Source organism: Microcaecilia unicolor, chromosome 5, assembly GCF_901765095.1.
Source record: "Microcaecilia unicolor chromosome 5, aMicUni1.1, whole genome shotgun sequence".
Lineage (NCBI taxonomy): Eukaryota > Metazoa > Chordata > Amphibia > Gymnophiona > Siphonopidae > Microcaecilia > Microcaecilia unicolor.
Genome location: NC_044035.1, coordinates 363,314,636 through 363,342,441, shown reverse-complemented (window position 1 = coordinate 363,342,441; position 27,806 = coordinate 363,314,636). Strand labels below are relative to the sequence as shown.

General features: G+C 42.4%; 1 protein-coding gene and 1 non-coding gene across 3 annotated transcripts in view; both read right to left on the bottom strand.

Moving 5' to 3' along the window:
• Positions 1–27,806, bottom strand: part of AP1G1 (adaptor related protein complex 1 subunit gamma 1) — a 319,248-nt gene that overhangs the window by 97,678 nt on the left and 193,764 nt on the right. For both annotated transcript variants that reach the window (XM_030204680.1, XM_030204681.1), the window contains one exon: positions 7,734–7,874. In XM_030204680.1, the coding sequence (XP_030060540.1) occupies positions 7,734–7,874 (141 nt within the window). The remainder of the gene's footprint in view (positions 1–7,733; positions 7,875–27,806) is intronic.
• On the bottom strand, positions 8,034–8,118 carry LOC115471471. The gene has a single exon (XR_003942356.1). It is a non-coding gene; the product is annotated as a small nucleolar RNA SNORD71 (small nucleolar RNA).

Sequence of the window (27,806 nt, the reverse complement as noted above, 5' to 3'; positions counted from 1 at the left end):
GCTATTTGCAAAATGGTAGTATTGCAAAAATGTAAATTTGTCTCAGGATAAAAAAGGCTACATTGTAGTTCAGGCATAGGTTTAAATACACAATCTGTGTGTAAAAACAAAAATTTCTCTTGACCGTGCTGTAATCAACTGAAGATTTAAAAAAAAAAAAAAGTGATGCCAAAAAAGATTTATTACAAAGAGAATCTCTTAATCAAACCCCATGAAAAATGGTTACAAAAAAGGTGAGTAATCTATATCTCAACTGAGCCCAGAAGGAATTAAATTATGGAAGAAAAAGAAGTCGCTTTTCCTCTTGAATCAGTATCTGGTCCATAGTTCCCCTGTGCCAATTACCTTTGACAATCTTAAACACAAAAAACTTCAGTTCGTCTGATGTGTGTTCAGCAGTTTGCCAATGGTCCACTAGAGGTGCTGTTTCATTGTTTCTGTTAATTTTGCTTCGGTGCTCAATTATTCTAGTTTTTACCATTCTCTTAGTTTTGCCAATGTGTAATAACTGGCACGGACACTGGATGGCGGTTGTGCAATTAGATGTATGGTTAAGTTTATATTCCTTGTTGGTAAAGGGGTGCGTGAATGATGACTTTTCTAATATGTGTTTGCAGACACTACACGATCCGCATCTGGTTTGTCCTAAGGATGGTGCATCATTTTCACTTGGTAAGTCTGGGAAACAAGAGGAGACCAATTTCTCTTTAAGGTTTATTTTCTCTGGAATATGCAACAATGAGTTGTTTACCTTTAAAACAGTTCTGACTCTTGAGGATATGCCAATGGTGTCTGTCCCACCAGGTGTGAAAACTTGAGGGTGCACACAATGTTGGGCGGTGCTCTGTCTTTGTTAGATCTGAGTAGTTCTTGTTGATTTTCCTTGCTCACCTTGTCGTATCCAAATTGTATATGTTGTCTGAGAAAGCCCCTATTTACAAATCTGTTTCATAATGGTGGCTTGCCGACTAAAGTAATATACATTGATACAAATTCTTCTAAGGCAGACAAATTGACACACTGGTAGATTTTTCTTAATGGTTTTTCATGGTAACTGCTGTAATGCAAAAAAAGCATTGTCATTTGTAGGTTTTCTGTAAAGTGATGTCTTAAATTGGTGTTCATCCTTTTTAATAAATAAATCCAGAAAATTTATTTTTCGTTGATCATAATGCATCTTAAATTTAAGGTTGTTGTCTTCTGTGTTCAATCAAGTAAAAAATTCTCCTAAGCTATGTGCATCTTCTTTCCATATCATAAAAATAATCTCTTGTAGAATTGAACATTTTCAATGAAAGGGTGTTCTTCTAAAAAGGTTTTCTCAAAATGAGTCACATATAGGATTTGCTAGATTGGGGGTCACAGAGGCCCCCAACGCAGTCATAGTACACATTTTGGAAACAAAAATAGTTATTACTTAGAGCAATGCTAGCCAAAGTGAGTATGAGTCAGTTGGGGATACATTTGTGAGTGTTACGTTCTCTCAGTCTTTCAATAATCATGAGTGCTTCTAGATGTGGGATATTAGTATATAGTGCTTCGATATCTAGTGTGACCATGATGGTGTTAGTGAGGTCTCCTCCAAAATTCTGCAAAAATTGAATCATGTGTGATGAGTCATGGATGTAGGATAAATTAATGGTATATATGGTCTGAGGAAAAAAAAATTCAATGAAAATAGATAGCAGCTCCAGAACAGATCCATTCCCTGAGAGTATGGGACTTCCAGGACGGTTGGGGGTCCTTTTACTAAGATTCGCCAAAATGTGGCCTGTGCTAGTGTACTTGTGTGTATTGGACGCACGTTGGTCCATTTTTCAGCACAGCAGAAGTTGTCCATAGGCTTGGAAAGATCTCCGGACAGTGGCGTAGGAAGGGGGAGGGGGCGATCCGCCCCGGGTACACGCACTCGGGGGGTGCCGGCCCCGCTGGTTCCCTGCTCTCTCTGCCCCGGAACAGGTTACTTCCTGTTCCGGGGCAGAGAGCGCAGGGAACCAGCGGGGCTGACGCAGCTCCGAGCGACATGCACTCGGGGCGGATCGGCCCTCCCGCAGGTAAGAATGCGGTCCCGGGGGGGGGGGGGGGGGGGGGCTGCGCCGTGCTGCACCCAGGGGGAGGGGGGGTGTGCAGCGGCGACCCGCTCCGGGTGCCATTAGCCCTCGCTACAGCACTGTCTCCGGAAGAAGACTTTTTGAAACGGGTCCCCGTTGGACCCTTTGCCTGTATTCAGACGATGCATTGATGACGCCTATGGAAACAATTGGATTCCTAATAATCTAATGACAGGATGTTAAGATGAGAAGAGATATATTTATCAACAGTGAAGCCACTTTGCTGTGCAGCTTAAAGCTAAATATCAATTTTATTGGATTTTGTTTGGCTGTTATTAGTTTTTGATTTGAATTAAGGAGTTAAAATTTTTTTCCTACCACACAACCATAATTAGGAGGTTTTTTCGAGACCTATGATGACTTTTTTGACCGAGCACATTAACATGTGGTTTTCAGTCCTAATATTTGTTAAGGTCTTAATGAGGTCTTTTCCTCCTTATTTTAGATAATTAAAATTTAGATACCTGTATTTCCTGTAACTCACCATAATAGGTATTTACATGCAATTACTTCAAACCTTGCCATTACATTTTTTGCAGAACATAAGTACATAAGTATTGCCTGCCATACTGGGACAGACCAAAGGTCCATCAAGCCCAGCATCTTGTTTCCAACAGTAGCCAATCCAGGTCACAAATACCTGACAAGATCCCAAAAAGTACAAAACATCTCATACTGCTTATCCCAGAAATAGTGGATTTTCCCCAAATCCAATTTAATAATGGTCTATGGACTTTTCCTTTAGGAAGACAGCCAAACCATTTTTAAACTCTGCTAAGCTAACTGCCTTTATCACATTCTCTGGCAACGAATTCCAGAGTTTAATTACACGTTGAGTGAAGAAAGATTTTTTCCGATTAGTTTTAAATTTGCTACTTTGTAGCTTCATCGCATGCCCCCTAGTCCTAGTACTTTTGCGGCGTTTCTATTGGCTTGTTATGATTTTTTGCTGGCCCAAGAAAAAAACAGTTGCACTATCAGTATCTGTTGGGCAACTAGCCTCAGGGTGGAATGGGTATGCTTAATTTGAAGCTTTATAACCTTGCTTGTTTGCTAAGGCACGTTTGGGACTGGCTATATTCACACTGTTTACTCCACTGGCCTCGAGAGAGCTTACTATGTGCTATATAACCTAATTTCCCTGCTTCATACTGGCAACAATCTGCTTCCCAGACATTTGAGGAATAGTGTGCTTTTAGGCCCTTTGAGGATGTCATGGCGGCAGTTAGTGAGGGGATCCACTAGTCACAGAACTGCTATCATTGCGAGGCCACCCTGCATTTCCACCAGGGTTGGACAACTCTATTTTTCTTCTTTGGGACGCACTGGGACTTCAGAAGTTGGAACATGTTTTGGATGCGGAGAGCTGTCTCCAGTTCATGGATCTCCTAAAAGGTCAGGAGGGCATACAATGGGGAAATTCATTTGCTTATTGCCAATTACGGTATTACATCCAGTCCTTAAACAGAGGATCACCTTTCAGTATTCACATTGGATCCAGCCTCCGGAATTTCTTTTATGACATTTCGGCCTGTACGCCTTCTTTCTCTGGGATTCATAAGGCTTTGTGGAAGCTTCAGAGACCTAGGGGTTTGGAGAAGATCAAACACTGGGACCAGGATGAAGGGTTGGGGAACCTGGAGTCCTGGGCCTTACTCTCTTCTATCAAACGTATACCAAGGCAAACCAGTAATGGTATAGGGAGTGCTCCTTTCGTGTCCCTTTTAGAGCTTATTTTAGTCAAGTCCAACTGTTTTGAGCAGGAGTGTCACTGCCCCTTTGCCCTAAATGCCAGCTTACTGATAATACTTTTTACCTTTCCTTTTGGGATTGTTTGGTGGTTAAGCATTTTTGGAAATGGGTTACTGATTATATGGCCCTGCTTTTGCACTGAAGGTACTCTGTTTCAGTTGTTAATGGATTGCCTTGTTTCTTTTCAGAGTCCTCAGCAGAACAAACCTTGCTGTTTTGAAAAATGTGTCTATTGGTGAGAAGTATATTTTGCAGTCCTGGACCTCACCTCATCCACCAGCTTTTTGAAACTAGTGAAACCAATTGCATCAGCTACTTGCCTGGAAGCCTGGGAGGGGAGAGGCTCTTACAAGTAAAAATCCTATTTTTTGAAGCTCTGGAGTATTTGTCTTCTTTGTCTCCACGGGGGAGGACTCTTGTCCTCAATATATTATGACTGTTCACTCTACATGAGACTGTCCCCCTTATATCTCCTAGGTAAGGCTGCTAAGCAGAATTTCAGTGAGTGGGAGATTGAGGTTTCCCCCCACTCCAATTACCCTAGAGGGTTCATGCTCCTACCTCACGCCTGTTGCTAGCAAGTACACAAGCTTTTGGTTGGGTCATAATGCTCTTTCTGTATCTTAAATACTTGTTTGAACAGCAAGGGGGAGATGGGGGTTGGGAGTAGTGGGAGGGATTTGGAAGGGAAGGTTGGGGAGGGGTTCCCATGGAGTTAAGGGGGGATATCTATTGTTGTTAATAACAAAATATGACTCAGTTTATTGCACCGTTTTGCATTGGTTATATTTTATTTTCAATAAAAATGTTTCAACATATAAGCTTCTTGATAGAATCTCTCCACAAAAGAATTCTGACCTGCTCATACAGAGATGGAGTGAACAGTTTGTGAATAGCGGTATGTATCATAAATGGAATGTGTTTGATAGCTTTCAAAAGGTCATCCCGTTGTAGGCGAACCCCAGAGAGTGTCAGTTTCATACACTTACTAGATCATATTTTTCCCAGAAACAGGCTTATTATGCTGGTTGTATGGTCCTCTTCTGTCTGTGCTAAATGTGGGGGACCAAGATAACACTTTATCCCATGCATTTTGGTTATATCCACTGGTTCAGAGCAATTGGAATAGATTACATTTTTTGTAGTCCTTGTTGGGGAAGACTATCATTCCATCTCCGTTGGCTATCCTGTTTGGGATATTAGAACGTTGTGGACCAGTTACCTGATTTGAACGTATTTTGTTCTATAATTCTTGTATACTTAGTAAAAAAAAAAAATAAAAAAAAAAATGTTTACTGCCATATTGGGTCCTAGATCACTTATCAACCTTTTGGCACTGGAGGAATATGTTCCATAACCTTATGATGATGGAATCTCAGGATGCTTGCCTAACTATTAAGTGTAAGAAATGATTTGGGGGAATTTATATACAATATTTACATCACGAGCACGTAGCTTAATACTTAATGAGCTGGATTTATAACTGGTGACACCATACTACCACATTAATGCTGCTTTATAATTTTATAATGGGGGGGGGGGGGGGACGGTGAGGGTTGCTGTTCAGACTGTTTTCATTTGTTCCTGCCATGTTGTGGTTATCTGGTGGAGAGCTATAAGAACACAGGCTCTCCACGATTGGTGGATTCGTCAAGAAGGTACCTTGTTACTATTATGAAGATCGGGGGGAAGGGGGAGGGAGGTCGGGGAGTTAATTCTGTCAAAATATGTACCAGACTCACTTTGTACTTTACATGGTTTTATTTGCTCAATAAACATATTTCCAATTAAAAAAAAAAGTTTGGACAAGTTCTTGGAGGAAAAGTCCAAAGTCTGCTATTGAAATAAGACATGGGGAAGTAACTGTTTGCCCTGGGTCTTGTAGCATGGAATGCTGCCAGGATTTGAGTTTCTGCCAGGTACTTGCGACCTGGCTTGGCCACTGTTGGAAACAGGATACTGGACTAGATGGACCATTGGTCTGACCCATTATGGCTATTCTATGTATTATGCAGATACTGCATCCTCATACATGGAAAAAACAGCATCTGTAATCTTATTGCAAAGTCACAATACTGGTGAGAACAGGTGACTAGGCTTTGGGGAGCCACTGCACTTTCTCTGATTCCCAATGAAGTCAGGTGAACCATGGAACGGACAGAAGTATAGCAATCAAGAGTAAGAAAAACGTTATCACAAGGTTTGCCCAACCATAAAGAGATCAACAGAAAACTGGGAAGAATAAATGAGAATGGTTACAAGGAAAAGCCTAGTTAAAATCAAATTATGTTAAATTTCTGTTGTTCCTGAGCCCACATTTTCCAAGGTGTGCTATAAGTCACACTACAGGAACAATGTTGGTTATGTCCAGTCCAGTGGCATAGCCAGACATGACATTTTGGGTGGGCCCAGAGCTAATATGGGTGGGCACTAGGTGTGAGTAGTGTTTCTTGTGATACTCCTTAATAATGCCTTAGAGTGCACTTGATGATGGATTTCTAAGTAAACAGTTCAACAGCTCTACTGCATTAACACAAACCACATACCTGGTTCATGGAACACCATTTAAATATAGTGATTTTATCCCATATCTTGTATGTTTTGGGCAGGGGAGGAAACGGAAAGCAGCTGCAATCATACAGGCGATTTCCTGTCTGCCTGAGGTTGGTCATGCATGAACAATGATAACAGTCAACTGATAAAGCACAGCTTCAACACCTCTAGTTCATCCTACACACAAACATATCAGGCTGAAGCACAAAAAGTGTCTGATTTTTAATTACAAAGAGCAAATCCCTTTGTTTGAACAAGGCTTGATGCTGAAGGGAGACCAGCTGAAGAATGTTCAATGAATTTATTTCAAACTGAATCTCTTAAGCAGCAGTGAAGTTAACAGTCAGCATATCAGATACATCTGTTTCATTCAGATTCTTCAATTAGCCACGGAAGGGAGAGGGGAGTTGTTTACTTTTTATGTATTTCATATTCATGGTGCCCTTGGATTTATTATACTGCCAAAAAGCAGGAACGTCTCTACTCACCACACAATTCGCCCTAAGCCAAAGAACTACCAGGGTCCTTTAGAAAAAAAAAATCTGGTACCTGTTAAATTATTTATTCATGAAGAATGGCCCAAGGCTACCTTGTTCCTCTCTCCTCATGCCCTGGACCACTGTCAAGGTGCCATTTTCATAATCCATTACTACCCACTATTGATTCTGTTGAACCCATGCTCGAGTACGAGGGCCGCATTGTCATAATCCATGGCATGACACAAGAATGAGAGAAAATAGTTTCTAAGTAATTTAAACAAAAACCATATACTAAAAAGCCTGATCAACTTACAGACAAGGCGCCGACGACCTGCTCTGGGACCTTCCCTCTGCCGAGTGCGTTCCGCCTGTGTAAACAGGAAGTTGAAACAGAGCGGCAGAGGGAAGGCCCCAGAGCAGGACGTCACGCCGCATCTGTCAGGCAGCACCGAGCAAATTACAAGTGCTGCCGCAGGGGTGGGAGGCGGAGATTGAAGTGCAGGAGGAGGCAGCGCCGATAGCATTAAATGCAGGCGCTACGGCGGGGCTGGGAGAGGGAGAGCCGGCGAGGAGACACGGTGAGGGACTCTGGATGGGCCTGAGACAAAACTGGGTGGGCCCATCCAGGCCCACCCGTAGCTACGCCCCTGGTCCAGTCTGTCTGTTATAGATCTCCCCCCCTAACCATAAGTTTAATCCTTATTGTAAACAGTTTTTCTCCTCTACCCAAATGACAAGTACAATGCTCCCTCGCTCCTCCAAAAGTGGTTTCATGAACAGCTATGTTCCACCTCACCTTCAAAAAACTCTACTGTAAATTTAGATCAAGGGTTCTTACTTCTCTGCTGCAAGGAAGATCCCTGAAGCACAATCTGCCTTGAATTCTGGCTCGCACGAGTCTAGGAAGTACAGCAGCTCCTTCATCATTCCTCGGATATTGTTCCCATTTACAAGGGCAAAACTTAATTCCATTGCACGCCTAGCATAAAACAGACAAACATTACATTATCTATCACATTATGCAAACTGCAGATCAGCTACAGAATCACTGGACAGAAGTACTCATCTGTCCTGCTACTGGTGCAATTCTTAGAGCCCAAAGTGGACCCTCTGCACAAATAATTCTGTTGATCAAGTTTGTGCGTTGTCAGAGGTGAGTCTCAGCACAGTGGTTGGACACTCTGTTGATGGATCACTCAAACGTTTCATCACTCAACAGCACAAAGAATCATTAAAATCCCTTTATCCCCATCCTACATCACAGCAGGGACTGTCTTTCTTCTATGTTTGTGCAGCACTGCGTATGCCTTGTAGCGCTATAGAAATGCTAAACAGTAGTAGTAGTAGTACATTTCACATATGCACAGAAGGGCAAACCATGATCATCAAGCAACTGGTGATACAACTGTCATTTGAAGGGGTAATTCTGGATCTGGCACATAGAAATAGGGATAGTGTGTAGACATTATTATAAAATTCATGTTATCAAACTCCCATAACAATCATACTGGTGGAGTGTACTAAATGATGGGAAATACAGTGGTTTTCATTTTATTTGTTAAATAACTTACCTGCACACTACAAAAATACTAAACAAGGAACAATGCATTAATATGTACAGTCAAAATGACGCAAAATATAAAACTATAAAAATAAAAAATATAAGCAAATGACTTTCAGGGGGTCATTTACTAACATTGCTTGCTTGCATATTTGTTTAATGCATTCTTGTATCCCACTGTTACCCAAAAACAAGTTTCAGTTTAATGTGGCTTACAAATTACATTCTGGTTAACATTTACAGTATTAGCTTACATTATACAGTTTAGTTGTGACTTATAGTGATGGTTTACAAGTGCAGTTTTCAATTTGGTTGGGATTTATAATGATGGTTTATGATTAGTAATCAGAATGGACATCAAAAGCTAATTTTTTTGTTGTAGAATTTTTTAAAAAGGTATGTTTTCAGTTCTTTTCTAAATTGAAGATAGTTCGTGATGTTTCTTCTGATCTTTGCTATTGAGTTGCACCATTTGGAACCCAGGTAGTTAAGTCCGGGCATGTAGATAGATTGTAAGTTATTGATAGGTGGAGAAGTAGATAGCTTCTGGTTTCTGGGCTCGTGTTTCTTGTGATAGTTCTATCAAGTGTTTAACCTACCCCTCTATAGACCCCCGTGGGATCCTTCCACACGGAGGTGTACAGAGGGTCTGGTCTTCGAATATCTTTCTAACCGCCTCCCTGAATTCCGGTGACACCCCTTCCCATGGGTATCTGCGTTGGGGAGGCATCAGAAGGCTCAGTTCAAATCTTATTCCCATGACCACAGCTTTCTGTCTCTTTGGATCTAAATGAATCTTTGGCTATTTATGTTCAGTGAGAAATCTTACTTGTGTGTGTGTGTGTGTTAGTTTGCAAAACAGATAGAAGATAGAGAATAAATTGAAGCAAGGACAGAAACAGTGTAGTTAAAGAAATAGTCTTTTTATTCTTACCAAATCAGACTTTAATCAGATACATTCATCAGACAAATTCTGGATTCAGCTGACCGGAGCTCTGCGTCCTAGATGCGTTGGGGAGATCCTCCAAAATATGCTTGGGTGACCAGTCCTTATATACCATCTGGTCCCCATACAAGTCTATTGAGAGGGACTTTTTCTCTAATCTTGCTCAATCTCTCTGAATCATACCCGGTCAGGTGCCCATCTTTCCGTTTTAGCTATTGCAAGTTATTGTGTAATTTCCTTTTCTGTCAACAACTTGTTCTTATGAAGATATCTAAATATGGATATATCAATTTCATAACATCTTGTGATCTGGGTGCCAACTTATTAAAGACAGACTCCGTGTTATGAACCAAACTTCTTATCATTTCTGTCTTTAATTTCTACATCATGTGTGTTACACTCAATTTGGAAGTTGCACCAGGTTTCATTAGAACTCACCAAACAGTCCTGCTCTTGCAGGCTCTCTGCTATAAGGCCATCAGCAGGTTATCATGCCTAATCAGTGCTCTTCAGCTGTTTAAAGCTATGTAGCTTGGCCCACCACTATTCCAGTGGATAGGTCTCAAACTAGAACGCATATTAACCTGCAGGAAAAGCAAGTCCTTGCTCAGCCAGTCATAGATTTTTAAACCTAGCTGGTATTTTTACAGCCTGAGTCCTAAAATCTGGCCTTCCACCCTTCCGGTGGGCATCCAGTGAGGGCCTCTTGCTGTAGTATGTATTCTGGTGACCGACTGAATATTGTTTTGTAGATGCTGCTTGCTTTGAAGAACTTTACTTGCTGCAGGGCCCATAGCACTATGAGTTCCAAAGACTATCAAGTTTCATATTAATATGATCTCACATAAACAATTATGCTCAGCCATGGCTAGCTAGTTAATAAGATGTAATGCATAATTGTTTACTGGATACTGAACAGTTCCAATGTAAGTTACTACTGATTAATGTTAGATAATCTTTTGATAACATACTGTTAAAATGTAGACCACTTAGAACTTGTTGATAAAGCAGGTAATAAATGCCAAATTAAACTAATAGTTTTAGAACATATTAACTGTCAGTAAATGATCCCTAAAAAAGGGGGCAGAAAAATGAAGAAAAAAAAACCACAAAACTTTCTCATAGTACCATGATTTCAGCAAATTTACAGATCCTCAAATATTCCATAATTTCACATCATGTCAACTAATTCCATAAATGTGGACCTACACAAATAAAGCAGAGTTGAGATCTCAAAAACTTCTTTTAGAGGAGATACCACAAAGTGAGAGTTGAGATGAATGCCATTAGCAACTAAGTTTAGATTACTTCCCAGCTCCTTTCTCCTTGTCGGATTTCAAAAATGAAACAAAAGATCTTAACCGGTATCTGGTAGGCCCAAAGACATAGTTTTGCCTGCTTTTTTTTTTTTTTTTTGGGGGGGGGGGGGGGGGGGGGGGTTGGGGGGGGAGGGTACAGAGCTCTGATTAGCGTCAGATCCCATGCTGGCAATGATTAGCTTTCTATTACTTCATGACCCCCAGAACTTAATCATTCTTCCACACACACACACATACTATCACCCTTTCAATCTCCACCCACTCCTCCCAGGCCTACCACTGCTACTACCTGAACCTCCCCACCTGTTCAGTTTTATCTGTAGCAGCGTGAAACAACAAAATAAGATCAAAACTTTATACTTTCAATCTACTATCTTTTTTTGTTTGTTTTTACTCTTTTATTTAGGTTTAGATGTTCCTAGTCTTTCCTCATTAATTCATTTTTTTTGTTACATTTGTACCCCGCGCTTTCCCACTCATGGCAGGCTCAATGCGGCTTACATGGGGCAATGGAGGGTTAAATGACTTGCCCAGAGTCACAAGGAGTTGCCTGTGCCTGAAGTGGGAATTGAACTCAGTTCCTCAGGACCAAAGTCCAGCACCCTAACCACTAGGCCGCTCCTCCACTCCTTTTCCGGATTTCCTTTCTACTCTGATTTCTAAGTTTCCTTCTTTAGTTACTCATTTCACGCTCTCACACTGTTTCTAGATTATTCCATCCCACTGTAATTTTTAATTTTGCTTGTGATATATTTTATTCTTTATTTATTTGTTGCATTTGTACCACACATTTTCCCACCTATTTGCAGGCTCTTTCTTTCTTTGTTTCCTTGTGCTTTTCTTTATTCTACCCATACTCTTCTATTCGCTCCTCCTCTCCTCATAAATATTCCTCCTCCCTACTCACTCACCATTCCTAACTTCTTCATAATCATCATTCATCTCTTTCCCTCATGTCTTGTACCCAATCTGGAGCTTTTGGACCAAGGGCAGAATAGCAAATGTTTGAATAAACTAAACAAATCCTTTCTCTCTTCTCTGCACCACATCTTCTCTTCTTCCTTCCCGCTCTACTTCTTCCCTTCCATCTCATCTCTTCCTGGTCACCCTCATCTCTCCTCCCATCCCTTCTTCACACTCTCTTCCTGTGGCATTTCTCATCTTTCTACCATCTATCTTCTCTCCCTCTATTCACCCCTCCCCAAACCTTCCCCTCTCCTTGTCCTCCATCACTCACTCTTTTTCTTTCCTTCCTTCTGGCACAATCTTTCTCTCCTCATCAATTCATCATTTCCCTCCCTCACCCTTCTTGGCAGTCACTCTCTTATCTTCCAATATGTCCCTGGATGCTAGCCCTCCCCTTCTTTCCTCCAGGCACACATAGCTCCCCTTTTCTCCCATTACTATCCCTCCTCCCCTCCCACCCCACCAGGTCCACCATATCACCCCCCCCCCCCTTCTGAAACCTCCTGTGCTGCCATGGCTTCCAGGACAGTGACAGTAAAGAAAACAGTAATGGAACTCACAAAACCTTTGTGCCCTCACACTGATGAAGGCTCTGTCTGTGTGAATAGAAGAATCTTCAACAGCAAAGAGGCCATGAAGGCATTGTGGTGCACGTTACTATTTCTTTTACTGTTGCTTACTCTGCTGAGGAGGAACTGAAGTGGCAATGGAAGTTTCAGAGCGGACATGCTAAACTGGGGGAAGATGAAGCAGGGAATAAAAAATAAAACAACAGGTTTGCAGAGTTTGAGGGTGCCCTGCCCCTTTTTCCCAAACTACATCCATAGATAAAATACTAGCAACCAACGTATGCCACACAGGTCTGGGGTTATACTAACTTCATATTCTGTCTGAATAACAATATGGATGCTTCATTTGGCATTAACTGAAGGCAGTACACGTAACCAATGAAAAGGCTACTGGGTAATCTATTCAGGCTATTACTATTACTTATTCCTATGGCACTACTGGAAGTATGCAGCACTGTACACAAACACGTAAGAGACAGTCTAATCCCAGCAAACAGGACAAATAACAGATGAGGTTAATTCATGTATTATGGAGCAAGATAGCTATTAAAAAGAATAAAGGGATAAGGTGAAAACAACTGCCTAACTAACAATCTGATGCAACTGGGCCAGGTTGAAAAAAAAAAAAAACAGCCTTATAAACTAATCACCAAAAAAAGAGGCAAAGATGTAAAAGGCTTGAATTTGGTGACTTTGAGAAGTAATGCGTGAAGAGCTCGGGAGACTCCTCAAAGGCAACCTCTGAAGACAGAGATATTATAGTATCTTCAGTCTTATTCACCATCCCTTTCCTAATAATTCCTAGAATCCTGATTGCTTTTTTGGCCGCCACCGCATACTGAGAAGAAGATTTTAGCGTATTATCTACAAAGACATCCAGATATTTTTCTTGAGTGCTGACACCCAAGGTGAACCCTAGCAACAGGTAACTATGGTTCAGATTATTCTTTCCAATGTGCATCACCTTGCATTTCTCAGTCTTCCAATTTCCTAAGGTCTCCCTGCAATATTTCAGTCCACACATGTTTTAACAACCTTGAATAGTTTTGTGTCATCTGCAAATTTAATCACCTCACTCGTCATTCTGATTTCCATATAATTTATAAATATGTTAAATAGCACCGGTCCCAGTACAGATCCCTGCAGCACTCCATTGTTCACCCTCTTCCATTCACAGAAATTAGCATTTAACCCTACCCTCTGTTTTCTGTACAATAACCAATTCCTAATCCACACCAGATCAATGCCTCCTATCCCATGACTTTATTTTTCTCAGGAGTAGCTCATGAGGAACTTTGTCAAAAGTTGTCTGAAAATCTAGATACTGTACATCAACTGGATCACCTTTATCCACGTTTATTCACACCTTCAAAGAAATGAAGCAAATTGGTGAGGCAAGACTTCCCTTGGCTGAAACTATGCTGACTTTGTCCCATTAAACCATGTTTGTCTATAATAGTTTACATTATTTTACCGGTACTGATGTCAGGCTTACCGGTCTGTAATTTCCAGGTTCACCCCTGGAACCCTTTTTAAAAGTCGGTGTTACGTTGGCCACCCTCCAATCTACTACGGATGATTTTGATGAGAAGTTACATATTACTAACAGAAGATTAGCAATTTCATGCTTGAGTTCTTTGAATACCCTTGAATTGACACCATCCGGTCCAGGTGACTTACTACTCTTTAATTTGTCAATTTGGCTCAGTAAATCTTCCAGGTTCACCGAAATTTCTTTCAAATCTTCCACATCACCACCATTGAAAACCATTTCCGGTACAGACAGATCTCTTACATTTTCTTCCATAAAGACCAAAGGAAAGAACTCATTCAGTTTTCCGCTATGGCCTTGTCCTCCCCGAGTGCCCCTTTTGCTCCTTCGTGATCTAACGGTCCCCACAGATTCCCTCGCAGGCTTTCTGATTCTGATGTACCTGAAAAAGTTTTTACTGTAAGTTTTAGCCTCTGCGGCAAGTTTCTCTTCATATTCTCTTTTAGCCTTCTTTATTAATGCTTTCAATGTGACTTGCCAGTGCTTATGTTGCTTCTAATTTTCTTCATTTGGACCCTTTTTCCATTCTTTGAAGATTGGGGTTTAAAGGAGGAATTGTAGGTTAGTGACAGGCAGAATAAAAACATAAAAAAAGCAAATTTTTATCAACTAATCTCCAAAGTCTTTTCCCCTTACATTTAAAACTTGAACTTTGTACCACTGCATTAACAGATAGCCTCTAGCAGGCACTGCAGGATCTAGTTTAGTATTAAGGGGAAAGAGATAGAGAGAGAGAGAAAGAAAAGCAAACATTATTAACTAGTTGGGACCCATCGGCATTTAATAAGGAGATACAGCAGCTTTTAAACTAGAAACTGGGGGAAGGCCGACAGTCGCTCAAAAGCAAGAGGTTCAGGATAAGGTATCTTTCAAAGATATCACCGAAACAGGGAAGACAGGGTATCCTGATAGTGAGGTTGCAAAAGAGACCATAGTAAATCAGGTGTATGTCTATATGTGAATGCCAGGAGCCTAAGAAAGTTCCGAGAGAAGAGGACCTTTCTCTGGTAAGGGAACACTATTTTGCTTTGTGCTTTGGGAACTTAGATTGGGGTTTAAAGGAGGAATTGTAGGTTAGTGATAGGCAAAATAAAAATATAAAAAGCAAATTTTATCAACTAATCTCCATAGTCTTTTCCACTTAGTTTTAAAAACTTTAAACCACAGCATTAACAGATAAAATCTAGCAGGCACTGCAGTATCTAGTTAATTACAGACATTTAAGAGACAAAAGGGTACTGTGCTTCAAAGAGAAATAAAACTCTCTCTGCCCTCCCACCTAAAAAGACTGAACAAAAGCATGACTTGAAGAATCACATAGACATCTCCACCAGCAGACAGATAGTCTGGAAAAGGCATAACTCCAGCTATTGATAACAAAGACTTCAGAGGGGAAACCATAAACAAGGCATTTGCTTGTCAAAGGTATACCTGCCCCTCCCATCAACTATCAGACAAATGGACGCCAGGACATCTGTAGAAAGGAGAGACCTATAATGCAGATCATGTGAACAGACTACAATAACCATAATGCCTTGCAAGTTATCCAGTGCAAACCAGGAAGCAGGTGCTGGGACTCTGTGATCATATCCTCCTGCAGCTTGCAAGATATAAAAGCAAAAGCTGTTTCCCCAAGATTCAGATTCTCTCTTCAGCTGCAAGCAACTCAGATCCACTCACTGCAGAAGCTCTCCTGTCCTGAACATGTGCTTACCTCATGCTGTTCATACTATGTAATAAGGACTTGTAAGTAACATAACTTTTGATCTAGACCTGCTACTTTACTTTACCTTACTTAAGCACAGATTATCTGTAAAAATCTCTTTAAAAAATCTACCTCTCGTGTGCAATTGTATATTAAATCACCATTTTTGAAGCTAAACATACGGTCTCTTTGTGTTCTGAGTGCAATTGTATATTAAATCACCCTTTTTGAAGCTAAAGATACGGTCTCTTTGTGTTCTGAGTATATGGTATCTTTTATGTTCAATAATTTTTTATTAAAGAAGATGCAGTTTAACATCGTAATTGAGTATTGTATACAATCCTCTTTATCACACCGCTTGTTAACAGTAACCAATTCAAACATCAACAACAAATTACTTTATTATTGTTCTTTCCCCTTTTCCCTCCCGTCCCCCCTTCCCAAGCTCCCCCCCAACTGACCCTTCCCCCTCCCTCTCTGAGTATATGGTATCTTTTATATATACTTAATTTATTGCAATTATCACCTTTGGTGATTGGTGGAGAAATTAATATCCTAATAAATACAGCACCTGCTCTTAAATTATAAACAGTAGCGAGTGCTCTAGTGCTCTTTTCCCCAAGTAAATCATTTCTTGTAACATTGGTACATGTGGGTACCAATGACGTAGGAAAATGTGGGAGAGAGGTTCTGGAAGCCAAATTTAGGCTCTTAGATAGAAAGCTCAAATCCAGATCCTCTAGGGTAGCATTTTCTAAAATACTACCCGTTCCACGCGCAGGGTCCAGAGATAGGCAGAGCTCCGGAGTCTCAATGCGTGGATGAGACGATGGTGCAAGGAAGAGGGTTTTAGATTTTTTAGGAACTGAGCAACATTCTGGGGAAGGAGGAGCCTATTCCGAAAGGATGGCCTCCACCTTAACCAGGGTAGGACCAGGCTGCTGGCATCGGCATTTAAAAAGGAGCTAGAGCAGCTTTTAAACTAGAAATTGGGGGGGGGGGGGGGGGGGAGGGGGGGAGCCGACAGTCGCTCAAAAGCGCATGCTTCGGGATAAGGTATCTTTCAAAGATATCACCAAAACAAGGAAGATAGGGTATCCTGATAGTGAGGTTGCAAAAGAGACCATAGTAGATCAGGTGTCCTTAACTAAAAATAGAAATCAGACAAAAAATTGCAAATTAATAATGTCAAGTACTAAGCATGATGTAAATAGGAACAAACATAGTTTGAAATGTCTATATGCAAATGCCAGGAGCCTAAGAAATAAGATGGGAGCGTTAGAATATATTGCACTAAATGAAAAATTAGATATAATAGACATCTCTGAGACCTGGTGGAAGGAGGATAACCAGTGGGTACAAATTATATCATAGTGATAGGGTGGATCGAATTGGTGGAGGGGTAGAATTGTATATTAATGAGAGCCTTGAATCAAATAGATTGAAAATTCTTCAGGAAACAAAACACTTCTTGGAATCTCTGTGGATTGAAATTCCACGTTTAAAGGGGAAAAGGATAGGAGAGTACTACCATCCGCCTGGCCAGGATGAACAGACGGATGCAGAAATGTTAAAGGAAACTAGGGACGCAAACAAACTGGGCAACACAATAATAATGGGTGATTTCAATTACCCCAATATTGACTCACTCTAGGGAGGTAAAATTCCTTGATGAAATCAAGGACAGCTTCATGGAGCAGCTGGTACAGGAGCCGATGAGAGATGGGAAAAATTCTAGACCTAGTCATTAGTGGAGCGCATGATCTGGTGCGGGAGGTAATGGTGCTGGGGCTGCATGATAATAGTGAACATAATATGAAAGGATTTGATATTAGCTTTGAAGTATACATAGGAAATCAAATACATTAGCATTTAACTTTAAAAAAGGAGACTTTGATAAAATGAGAGCAGTGAAAAAAAAATTAGAGGAAAGGCTGCGAGGGTCAAAAATTTACATCAGGTGTGGATGCTGTTCAAAAACACCATCCTGGAAGCCCAGGCCAAATATATTCCGCGTATTAAAAAAGGAGGACGGAAGACTAAACGACAGCTGGCGTGGTTAAAAAGTGAGGTGAAGGAAGCTATTAGAGCTAAAAGAAAATCCTTCGGAAAAAGGATGAAGGAACCGACTGAAAATAAGAAACAGCATAAGGAATGTCAAGTCAAATGCAAAGCGCTGATAAGGAAGGCTAAGAGGGAATTTGAAAAAAAGATTGCATTGGAGGCAAAAACACATAGTAAAAATTTTTTTAGGTGTATTAAAAGCAGGAAGCTGGCAAAAGAATCGGCTGGACTGCTAGATGACCGAGGAGTAAAAGGGGCGATCATGGAAGGCAAAGCCATAGCAGAGAGATTAAATGAATTCTTTGGTTCGGTCTTCACCGAGGAAGATTTGGGTCGGATACCATTGCCGGAAATGGTATTCAAAGCTGACAAGTCGGAGAAACTTAATGAATTCTCTGCAAACCTGGAGGATGTAATGGGACAGTTCTACAAACTGAATAGTAGCAAATCTCCTGTACCAGATGGTATTCATCCCAGAGTACTGATAGAACTGAAAAATGAGCTTGCGGAGCTATTGTAACATAGTAACATAGTAGATGATGGCAGAAAAAGACCTGCATGGTCCATCCAGTCTGCCCAAGATAAACTCATGTGTATACCTTACCTTGATTTGTACCTGTCTTTCTCAGGGCACAGACCGTATAAGTCTGCCCAGCAGTTTTTCCTGCCTCCCAACCACCTGTCCCGCCTTCCATCACCGGCTGCGGCACAGACCGTATAAAAGTCTGCCCTCCCCTATCCTCGCCTCCCAACCACCAACCTCTCTTCCCCCCACCTGCTCTGCCACCCAATTGTAGCTAAGCTTCTATGTAATATATCCTTTTTTTTTGTTACATTTGTACCCTGCGCTTTCCCACTCATGGCAGGCTTAATGCGGCTTACATGGGGCAATGGAGGGTTAAGTGACTTGCCCAGAGTCACAAGGAGCTGCCTGTGCCTGAAGTGGGAATCATAGTAACATAGTAGATGACGGCAGAAAAAAAGACCTGCACGGTCCATCCAGTCTGCCCAACAAGATAACTCATATTTGCTGCTTTTTGTGTATACCCTACTTTGATTTGTACCTGTGCTCTTCAGGGAACAGACCGTATAAGTCTGCCCCGCACTATCCCCGCCTCCCAACCACCGGCTCTGGCACAGACCGTACAAGTCTGTCCAGCACTATCCCCGCCTCCCAACCACCAGTCCCGCTTCCCACCACCGGCTCTGGTACAGACCGTATAAGTCTGCCCAGCCCTATCCCCGCCTCCCAACCACCAGCCCCGCCTCCCGTTCTTGACTAAGCTCCTGAGGATCCATTCCTTCGGCACAGGATTCCTTTATGCTTATCCCACGCATGTTTGAATTCCGTTACCGTTTTCATTTCCACCACCTCCCGCGGGAGGGCATTCCAAGCATCCACTACTCTCTCCGTGAAAAAATACTTCCTGACATTTTTCTCAGTTCTCCAGGACCAAAGTCCACCACCCTAACCACTAGGCCACTCCTCCACTCCAGGAGTGTGGTACCGGAAGATTGGAGGATGGCCAATGTAACAACGATTTTTAAAAAAAGGTTCCAGAGGAGATCCGGGAAATTATAGACCGGTGAGTCTGACATCAGTGCCGGGCAAAATGGTAGAGACTATTATTAAGAAAAAAATTACAGAGCATATTCAAAAGCATGGATTAATGAGACAAAGTCAACATGGATTTAGTGAAGGGAAAATCTTGCCTCACCAATCTACTACATTTCTTTAAAGGGGTGAACAAACATGTGGATAAAGGTGAGCCGGTTGATATTGTGTATCTGGATTTTCAGAAGGCGTTTGACAAAGTACCTCATGAAAGACTCCAGAGGAAATTGGAAAGTCATGGGATAGGAGGGAGCAGTGGCATAGCTACGTGGGGCCACGGGGGCCTGGGCCCACGTAGATTTGGCCCTGGACCCCCCCTGTCGACGACCCTCTCGACCCTGCCTCCCTGCGCCAACCCTCCCCCACCTACCTTTGCTGGCAGGGGACCCCAACCCCCGCCAGCTGAGGTCCTCTTCCGGCGCAAGGCTTTGTTCTGTTTTTGTGAGTCTGACGTCCTGCACCGTCAGAATCACAAAAAACAGAACGAAGTGCCGGAAGAAGAGGACCTCGGCTGGCGGGGGTTTGGGTCCCCCGCCAGTAAAGGTAGGCGACGGCGGCGGGTTGGCAGCGGGAGGGGGATCGAGAGGGTCATCGGCCGGGGGGGGGAGGGGGTCAAAGTTGTTGTTGGTGGTGGTGGTGGCGGGGGGTCAGCAATGGCCGGAGGGGGGGCTAAAATGTGCCCCTTCACCTCGGGCTCTGAACCCTCCCCCTCCCCGCCGAAGTCTGGCTACGCCCCTGGGAGGTAGTGTTCTACTGTGGATTAAAAACTGGTTAAAAGTTACTGGGGTTTCCCAGGAGTCTGTGCTGGGACCGCTGCTTTTTAACATATTTATAAATGACCTAGAGATGGGAGTAACTAGTGAGGTAATTAAATCTGCTGATGACACGAAGTTATTCAAAGTCGTTAAATTACGGGAGCATTGTGAAAAATTACAAGAGCACCTTACAAGACTGGGGGTCTAAATGGCAGATGACTTAATGTGAGCAAGTGCAAAGTGATGCATGTGGGCAAGAGGAACCCGAATTATAGCTACGTCATGCAAGGTTCCATGTTAGAAGTCACTGACCAAGAAAGGGATCTAGGTGTTGTCGTTGATGATATGTTGAAACCTTCTGCTCAGTGTGCTGCTGCTGTGGCTAAGAAAGCAAATAGAATGTTAGGTATTATTAGAAAAGGGATGGAAAACAAAAATGAGGATGTTATAATGCCGTTATATCGCTCCATGGTGCAACCACACCTGGAGAATTCTGTTCATTTGTTTTTTGTTACATTTGTACCTCGCACTTTCCCACTCGTGGCAGGCTCAATGCGGCTTACATGGGGCAATGGAGGGTTAAGTGATTTGCCCAGAGTCACAAGGAGCTGCCTGTGCCTGAGGTGGGAATCAAACTCAGTTCCTCAGTTCCCCAGGACCAAAGTCCACCACCCTAACCACTAGGCCACTCCTCCAGTTCTGGATGCCTCATCTCAAAAAAGATATAAAGCAATTGGAGAAGGTGCAGAGAAGGGCGACGAAAATGATAAAAGGGATGGGACGACTACCTTATGAGGAGAGATTAAGAAGTCTAGGACTCTTTAGCCTGGAGAAAAGGCGGCTGAGGGGTGATATGATAGAGGTCTACAAAATAATGAGTGGGGTAGAGCGGACAAGATGTGAAGCGTTTGTTTACGCTTTCTAACAATAATAGAACCAGAATTGCGGGAGCATTGTGAAAAATTACAAGAGGACCTTACGAGACTGGGGGTCTAAATGGTATATGACTTTTAATGTGAGCAAGTGCAAAGTGATGCATGTGGGCAAGAGGAACCCGAATTATAGCTATGTCATGCAAGGTTCCACGTTAGGAGTTACGGACCAAGAAAGGGATCTGGGTGTCGTCGTCGATAATACACTGAAACCTTCTACTCAGTGCGCTGCTGCGGCTAGGAAAGCGAATAGAATGTGGGTATTATTAGGAAAGGTATGGAAAACAGGTGTGAGGATGTTATAATGCCGTTGTATTGCTCCATGGTGCGACCGCACCTCGAATATTGAGTTCAATTCTGGTCGCTGCATCTCAAAAAAGATATACTGAAATTAAAAAAGGAGCAGAGAAGGGCGCTGAAAATGATAAAGGGGATGGGACGACTTCCCTATGAGGAAAGGCTAAAGCGGCTAGGCCTCTTCAGCTTGGAGAAAAGGCAGCTGAGGGGAGATACGTTAGAGGTCTATAAAATAATGAGTGGAGTTGAACGGGTAGATGTGAAGCGTCTGTTTACGCTTTCCAAAAATACTAGGACTAGGGGGCATGCAATGAAGCTATAATGTAGTAAATTTAAAATGAATCGGAGAATATTTTTCTTCACTCAACCTGTAACTAAACTCTGGAATTCGTTGCCGGAGAATGTGGTAAAGGAAGTTAACTTAGCGGAGTTGAAAAATTGTTTGGATGTTCTGGGACACTCTCACTCCAGTGGCTAGGAGTAGTATTCTAAACTGTTAGAGGGTTGGTCGGGTGTGGGTCGAGGGGTGGGAGAGGGACTGAAGGAGGGGGGGGGGTCATGGTTTTTTAGGGGGGGGGGGTAGGGGGAGAGTGGGGAAGGAGAGGGGAGTGGTTAAGGAAGGTAAATAAAAGGAAAGAAAACGTTTAAAACATCTTGATATATCAAAGTTTAATTTGGCTTGTAACATAGTAGATGACGGCAGAAAAAGACCTGTACGGTCCATCCAGTCTGCCCAACAAGACAACTCATATGTGCTACTTTTTGTGTATACCCTACTTTGATTTGTACCTGTGCTCTTCAGGGCACAGACCATATAAGTCTGCCCAGCACTATCCCCGCCTCCCACCACCAGCTCTGGCACAGACCGCATAAGTCTGCCCAGCACTATCCCTGCCTCCCACCACCGGCTCTGGCACAGACTGTATAAGTCTGCCCAGCACTATCCCTGCCTCCCAACCACCAGTCCCGCCTCCCACCACCAGCTCTGGCACAGACCGTATAAGTCTGCCCAGCACCCCCGACTCCCAACCACCAGCCCCGCCTCCCGATCTCGACTAAGCTCCTGAGGATCCATTCCTTCTGCACAGGATTCCTTTATGCTTATCCCAAGTATGTTTGAATTCCGTTACCGTTTTCATTTCCACCACCTCCCGCAGGAGGGCATTCCAAGCATCCACTACTCTCTCCGTGAAAAAATACTTCCAGACATTTTTCTTGAGTCTGCCTCCCTTCAATCCCATTTCATGTCCTCTCGTTCTACTGCCTTCGCATCTCCGGAAAAGGTTCGTTTGCGGATTAATACCTTTCAAATATTTGAATGTCTGTATCATATTACCCCTGTTTCTCCTTTCCTCCAGAGTATACATGTTTAGTTCAGCAAGTCTCTCCTCATACGTCTTGTAACGCAAATCCCATACCATTCTCGTAGCTTTTCTTTGCACCGCTTCAATTCTTTTTACATCCTTAGCAAGATACGGCCTCCAAAACTGAACACAATACTCCAGGTGGGGCTTCTATCTGTGGCTTTGGTTTTGTTCTCTCTAGCTCAGCTAATTTTGGTTAGGTGCCAAAGTAAGGTCCTATTTCCCCTAGCACGAGTCCAGAATATTTGCTTGGGCAGAGTGTTCTGTAATCTAGGACCTTGGCATAAATAAACTTTCTCTAAAGGTGGTACTGCCGATTACTTCCATAGTTCAGCCAGAATTGCTCTGGCTGCAATGAAAATATACATCAGCAAAGAATGTATCTCCTTGGAGATCCCTGGGGGTTCTATAATTCAGTAGGCAGCAGTTGGCTTGTAACATGACATTGGTTTGAGATGTTAATAAACAAGAATTATAAAAAAAAAAAAAAAAAACGGTTTGGATGGCTTCCTAAAGGAAAAGTCCATAGACCATTATTAAATGGACTTGGGGAAAATCCACTATTTCTGGGATAAGCAGTATAAAATGTTTTGTTCTTTTTTGGGATCTTGCCAGGTATTTGTGACCTGGATTGAGCACTGTTAGAAACAAAATGCTGGGCTTGATGGACCTTTGGTCTGTCCCAGTATGGCAATACTTATGTATTTATGACAGTTTTTTGGCTGTAATAGCGTCTTACTTCACCTTTTAACCATGTTGGCTGTCGTCTTCTCTTCTTTCCACCTTTGCAAATACGTACAATGCATCTGGTCTGGGCTTCCAAGATGGTATTTCTGAATAACGTCCATGCCTGATTTAGTGTCCTAACCTTAGCAGATGATCCTTTTAGCTTCTTTTCAACCATTTTATTTATTTATTACATTTGTACCCCGCGCTTTCCCACACATGGCAGGCTCAATGCGGCTTACATAGTAACATTAAAAAGAAATACAAGTCGTACTTTGCATTACCGCCAGGTAATGCAAAGTAGTGCCAATTAACAGCAATTAGAGCCAATAATTGGTTCCAAGTTTCCAAGTTTATTCGGGGCTTCTACTCCACCTATCATACAAATGTCTAGGCGGCTTGCATAATATAGGTAATAAAGGAAGAAGGAGATAACTTACAAAATTACACAGCAAATAGAGACCACAGCAGGGCAATCATTAGCCATAGCCATCTGAAAACAGAAAAGTCTTAAGAGCAGAAGAAAATTCCTGAAGGGAGGGACAACTTTGAATGAAGGGTAGGCTATTCCAAAGGACAGCCTTGCACAGAGAAGATGGCGTGTGACAGCACACAAACAGGAGGAGCTTGGAGCAAACATTGTTATGTGCAGCTTTGTGAAGGGGGATTATGTGGCAGTTAACGCCAATTAGTATCTACTTTTTAAATTACATTACTGCACAGCTGACCTTATTCTATTAATTGTGCGCATATATTTGCATGCTAGTCACAAATTTGGGTATGCAACTTTATAGAATTAGGAGAAGAATGTTTTCCTCATTATAGTCATCTTTTCGAAAATTAAATGCCGCTACAGTGGATTTCTTTTGTGGGTTCATCGCTGATAGTAGCTCAAACTTGATCATGTTATGATCACTGTTGCCCAGGGGACTCAACTCTGCCACCTCTCACATTATGCCCTACACGCCACCAAGGACCCCTCTCATCGGTTCCTGGACCAGTTGCTCCAAAAAACAGTTGTTTATTACATCTAGAAATTTTATCTCCCCAGCACTCCTTGTAAAGTGCCCATGAAGCAGGCAGCTAACATGCCAAAACATGTTGGACCTTTTTAACATTTGAAAGGACTCAATTTCTCAGATTCACAACACGTTGGAAAGTTACTCTGTTTTCAAGGTTTAAAGTTGTGTTTATTTGATTAACCGCCTAGGGCTGTCTCATCAAAGTGGTTTACATATAACAGAAATACAAATAGTGAAGAGAAATATAATATAAATAAGAAAGATTTAGATAACCTTTATATATCCCACGGGATCCTAAGGCTAAAGCAGTCCAGACAGTTAACAAATGGGTCAGACATTAAAAGCTAACATGTCTTTTTCACGAAGCTTTAAAAGAGGGTAGGGAGTGTTCTTTACGTAAAAGTGTAGGCAGGGCGTTCCAGACTGTAGGTCCTACAACATTAAACAAAGTTGTTTTAATTTATTGTTACTGGTTAGCATGTTGTTGCTCTGTGTTCTTTGGTGCTATTCTATAGGTGTTTTATATTTTGCAATATTTCCTGATAGGATTCAGCGTAGATCACAGTCGTAAGAAGCAACAGTAGTAGCACTATAGAAATGATTAGTAGTAGTAGTAATAGTAGAAACATAGGAGCAAAACCAGCACTATGAAACACTATCAGGCTTATTTTCGAAAGAGAAGGGTGCCCATCTTTCGACACAAATTGGGAGATAGGCGTCCTTCTTCCAGGGTCGCCCAAATCGGCATAATCAAAAGCCGATTTTGGGCGTCCCCAACTGCTTTCCATTGCGGGGACGACCAAAGCTCACAGGGGCTTGTTGGAAGCATAGTGAAGGCGGGACTGGGGCATGCCTAATACATGGGTGTCCTCGACCGATAATGGAAAAAAGAAGGGCGTCCCTGACAAGCACTTGGGCGACTTTACTTGGTCCATTTTTTCTTACGACTAAGCCTCAAAAAGGTGCCCGAACTGACCAGATGACCACCGGAGGGAATCGGGGATGACCTCCCCTTACTCCCCCAGTGGCCACTAACCCCCTCCCACCCTAAAAAAAAAAAACTTTTAAAATATTTTTTGCCAGCCTCAAATATCATACCCAGCTCCATGACAGCAGTATGCAGGTCCCTGGAGCAGTTTTAGTGGATGCAGTGCACTTCAGGCTGGTGGACCGCGGCCCATCCCCCCCCCTACCTGTTACACTTGTGGTGGTAAATGTGAGCCCTTCATAACCCACCAGAAACCCACTGTACCCTCATGTAGGTGCCCCCCTTCACCCCTTAGGGCTATGGTAGTGGTGTACAGTTGTGGGGAGTGGGTTTGGGGGGCTCAGCACACAAGGTATGGGAGCTATGCACCTGGGAGCAATTTCTGAAGTCCACTGCAGTGCCCCCTAGGGTGCCCAGTTGGTGTCCTGGCATGTCAGGGGGAGTAGTACACTATAAATGCTGGCTCCTTCCACGACCAAATGGTTTGGCCGTCCTCGGTTTCCATTATCGCCGAAAATCGGGGACAACCATCTCTAAGGTTTACCTAAATTTTGCGATTTGGGCGTTCCCGACCGTATTATCGAAACGAAAGATGGACGCCTATCTTGTTTTGATAATACGGGTTTCCCCGCCCCTTTGCTCAGGAAAACTTGGGCGCCCCTTTTGATTATGCCCCTCCACATGTATTTCTGTAGCAAAAGATATATGGGAATATAATCCATGGTACTATCCAGCATCAACAACCTGACTTTCATATGTAGACCCAGACTTTCCATTTCTAAAGCCTTGACCTTGCACACACACAAAGACTGCTGACAAGATTCTCAGTGTACTAGAACAACAAGGTTGTTATTCTAAATCGACATCATGGCTAGAGCAGCCAAGGACTTTTGGAATTACCGGTGTAACTGGACAGACCCTATAGCTGGCACAACTGCACACTGTTTATGAGATCCTGGCTCTTTATCAAGTTGACTACTTCAATGTGGTGCCGGTGAGATAACAATGTGGCCCCTGAAGTCAGAACAATGGGGATAACAATGTTATGTAGGCATCATCTGCAAGGCCAGAATGTACATTATCAGTACAGCTGCAGTCCATGATTTCTCCATAAATAGGGGCTCTTATCAGAGATAAAGGGATACTGCATCAACAGCCCACCCAAGGAGCAAGCCTGTGCCTGGACTAGATCTAGAGATCTGCATCAGGTTGTATATATGCCATGTACCTTTGTATTAAGAGCTTTATGGGGATAGTGTAGCCTGACTGGATTAGAATGCCATCTAGGGATTTAAGCGCGTTTCCTCTGAGCTATTTCTGTGATGACATTGGTTTTGTCTTCCTTCCTTCCTTCTATCTGCTGCTATTGTAAATAAATATGTGCAATACTTGGGTGTGGAGTTAGTTCTTTCTATTATTTTGGGTGCAGTGAGCTTGGATCTAATGATAAGGGGGAACAGATTTGCTTCTGACACTTCACTCACTAATGTTAGTCTTGCTTGGGACTCAATTCTTTCAGAATTTATACTACGTGTCAGGTACCCCAAAGGTGTGTTATCTGTATTGCGCAGAAGGAATTATAAAATGCTACCAAAAACAAGCATTCCTCAGTATCATTAGTCCATATCATAATCAGGTCTTAGAAATTAATGTTAAGTAAAAAGAAATAGCACAACAGTTTCCAAACCAGCAGAATCATAGACAGATTTTCATCTAGAAGAATGCTAAGATATTTTAAGCGTTCACTAACCCATATGTCCAGGTCATCATTAAGAGCCAGTGTGTAATGGAAGTGAATTTTAAAGATTGTTTTTCAACTCTGTCTTTGACCGAAGTAACTTTTCTTGTGAATACAAAAAACAAGTTGGAAAGCAGAAGATAAGACACAGCTCTAACTAATTTGGTATGTGAAGGGGAGGATGGCATTTTTCGGAAGTCCAGCCTGGCCACCTGGGCTTGGGAAAGAATGTAACCACATTCCCAAAGACCTAAGCAGAGAAGCATTCTGTAATTTTCCTTAGAAGCATTCTGTAACTTTCCTTAGCTCTGGGCATGGGCTCAGAGCCTAATAAAAAGGGAGGGCTTGTCACAGCAGAGTGGGTGCTCATCTGTGAGTAACGTACAGACTGCACAGAGGATTTGTTCCTGGTCTAAAGCTCCTGGCTCTCGCTATGAACCGGGGCCCCCCCCCCCCCAGCTGATAAGAGCCTGGATGTAAGGACCAGTGATGTATGTATGTATTGCTTCTTTTCCTGGTCTAAGAACTCTTGGCATTGCTTAGATGTAGAGACCAGTGATGTAATGACTGTTTATACAGCTAATCATTGTGTGTATACAGGTAATCATTGTGTGTATATGTGCTAATCATTGTAAATATCCTAATCATTGTAGAATTTAGCTCCTCTAATAAAGGTTTTCATTTACTTATTACGAATCCAAAAGAATCCACAGTAGTCTGTGTCAATGAGACAGGCTGTAAATCCATTGCAGTTCACAGTCACGAAACACCAAGCCACCTGCCTGGAGTCAC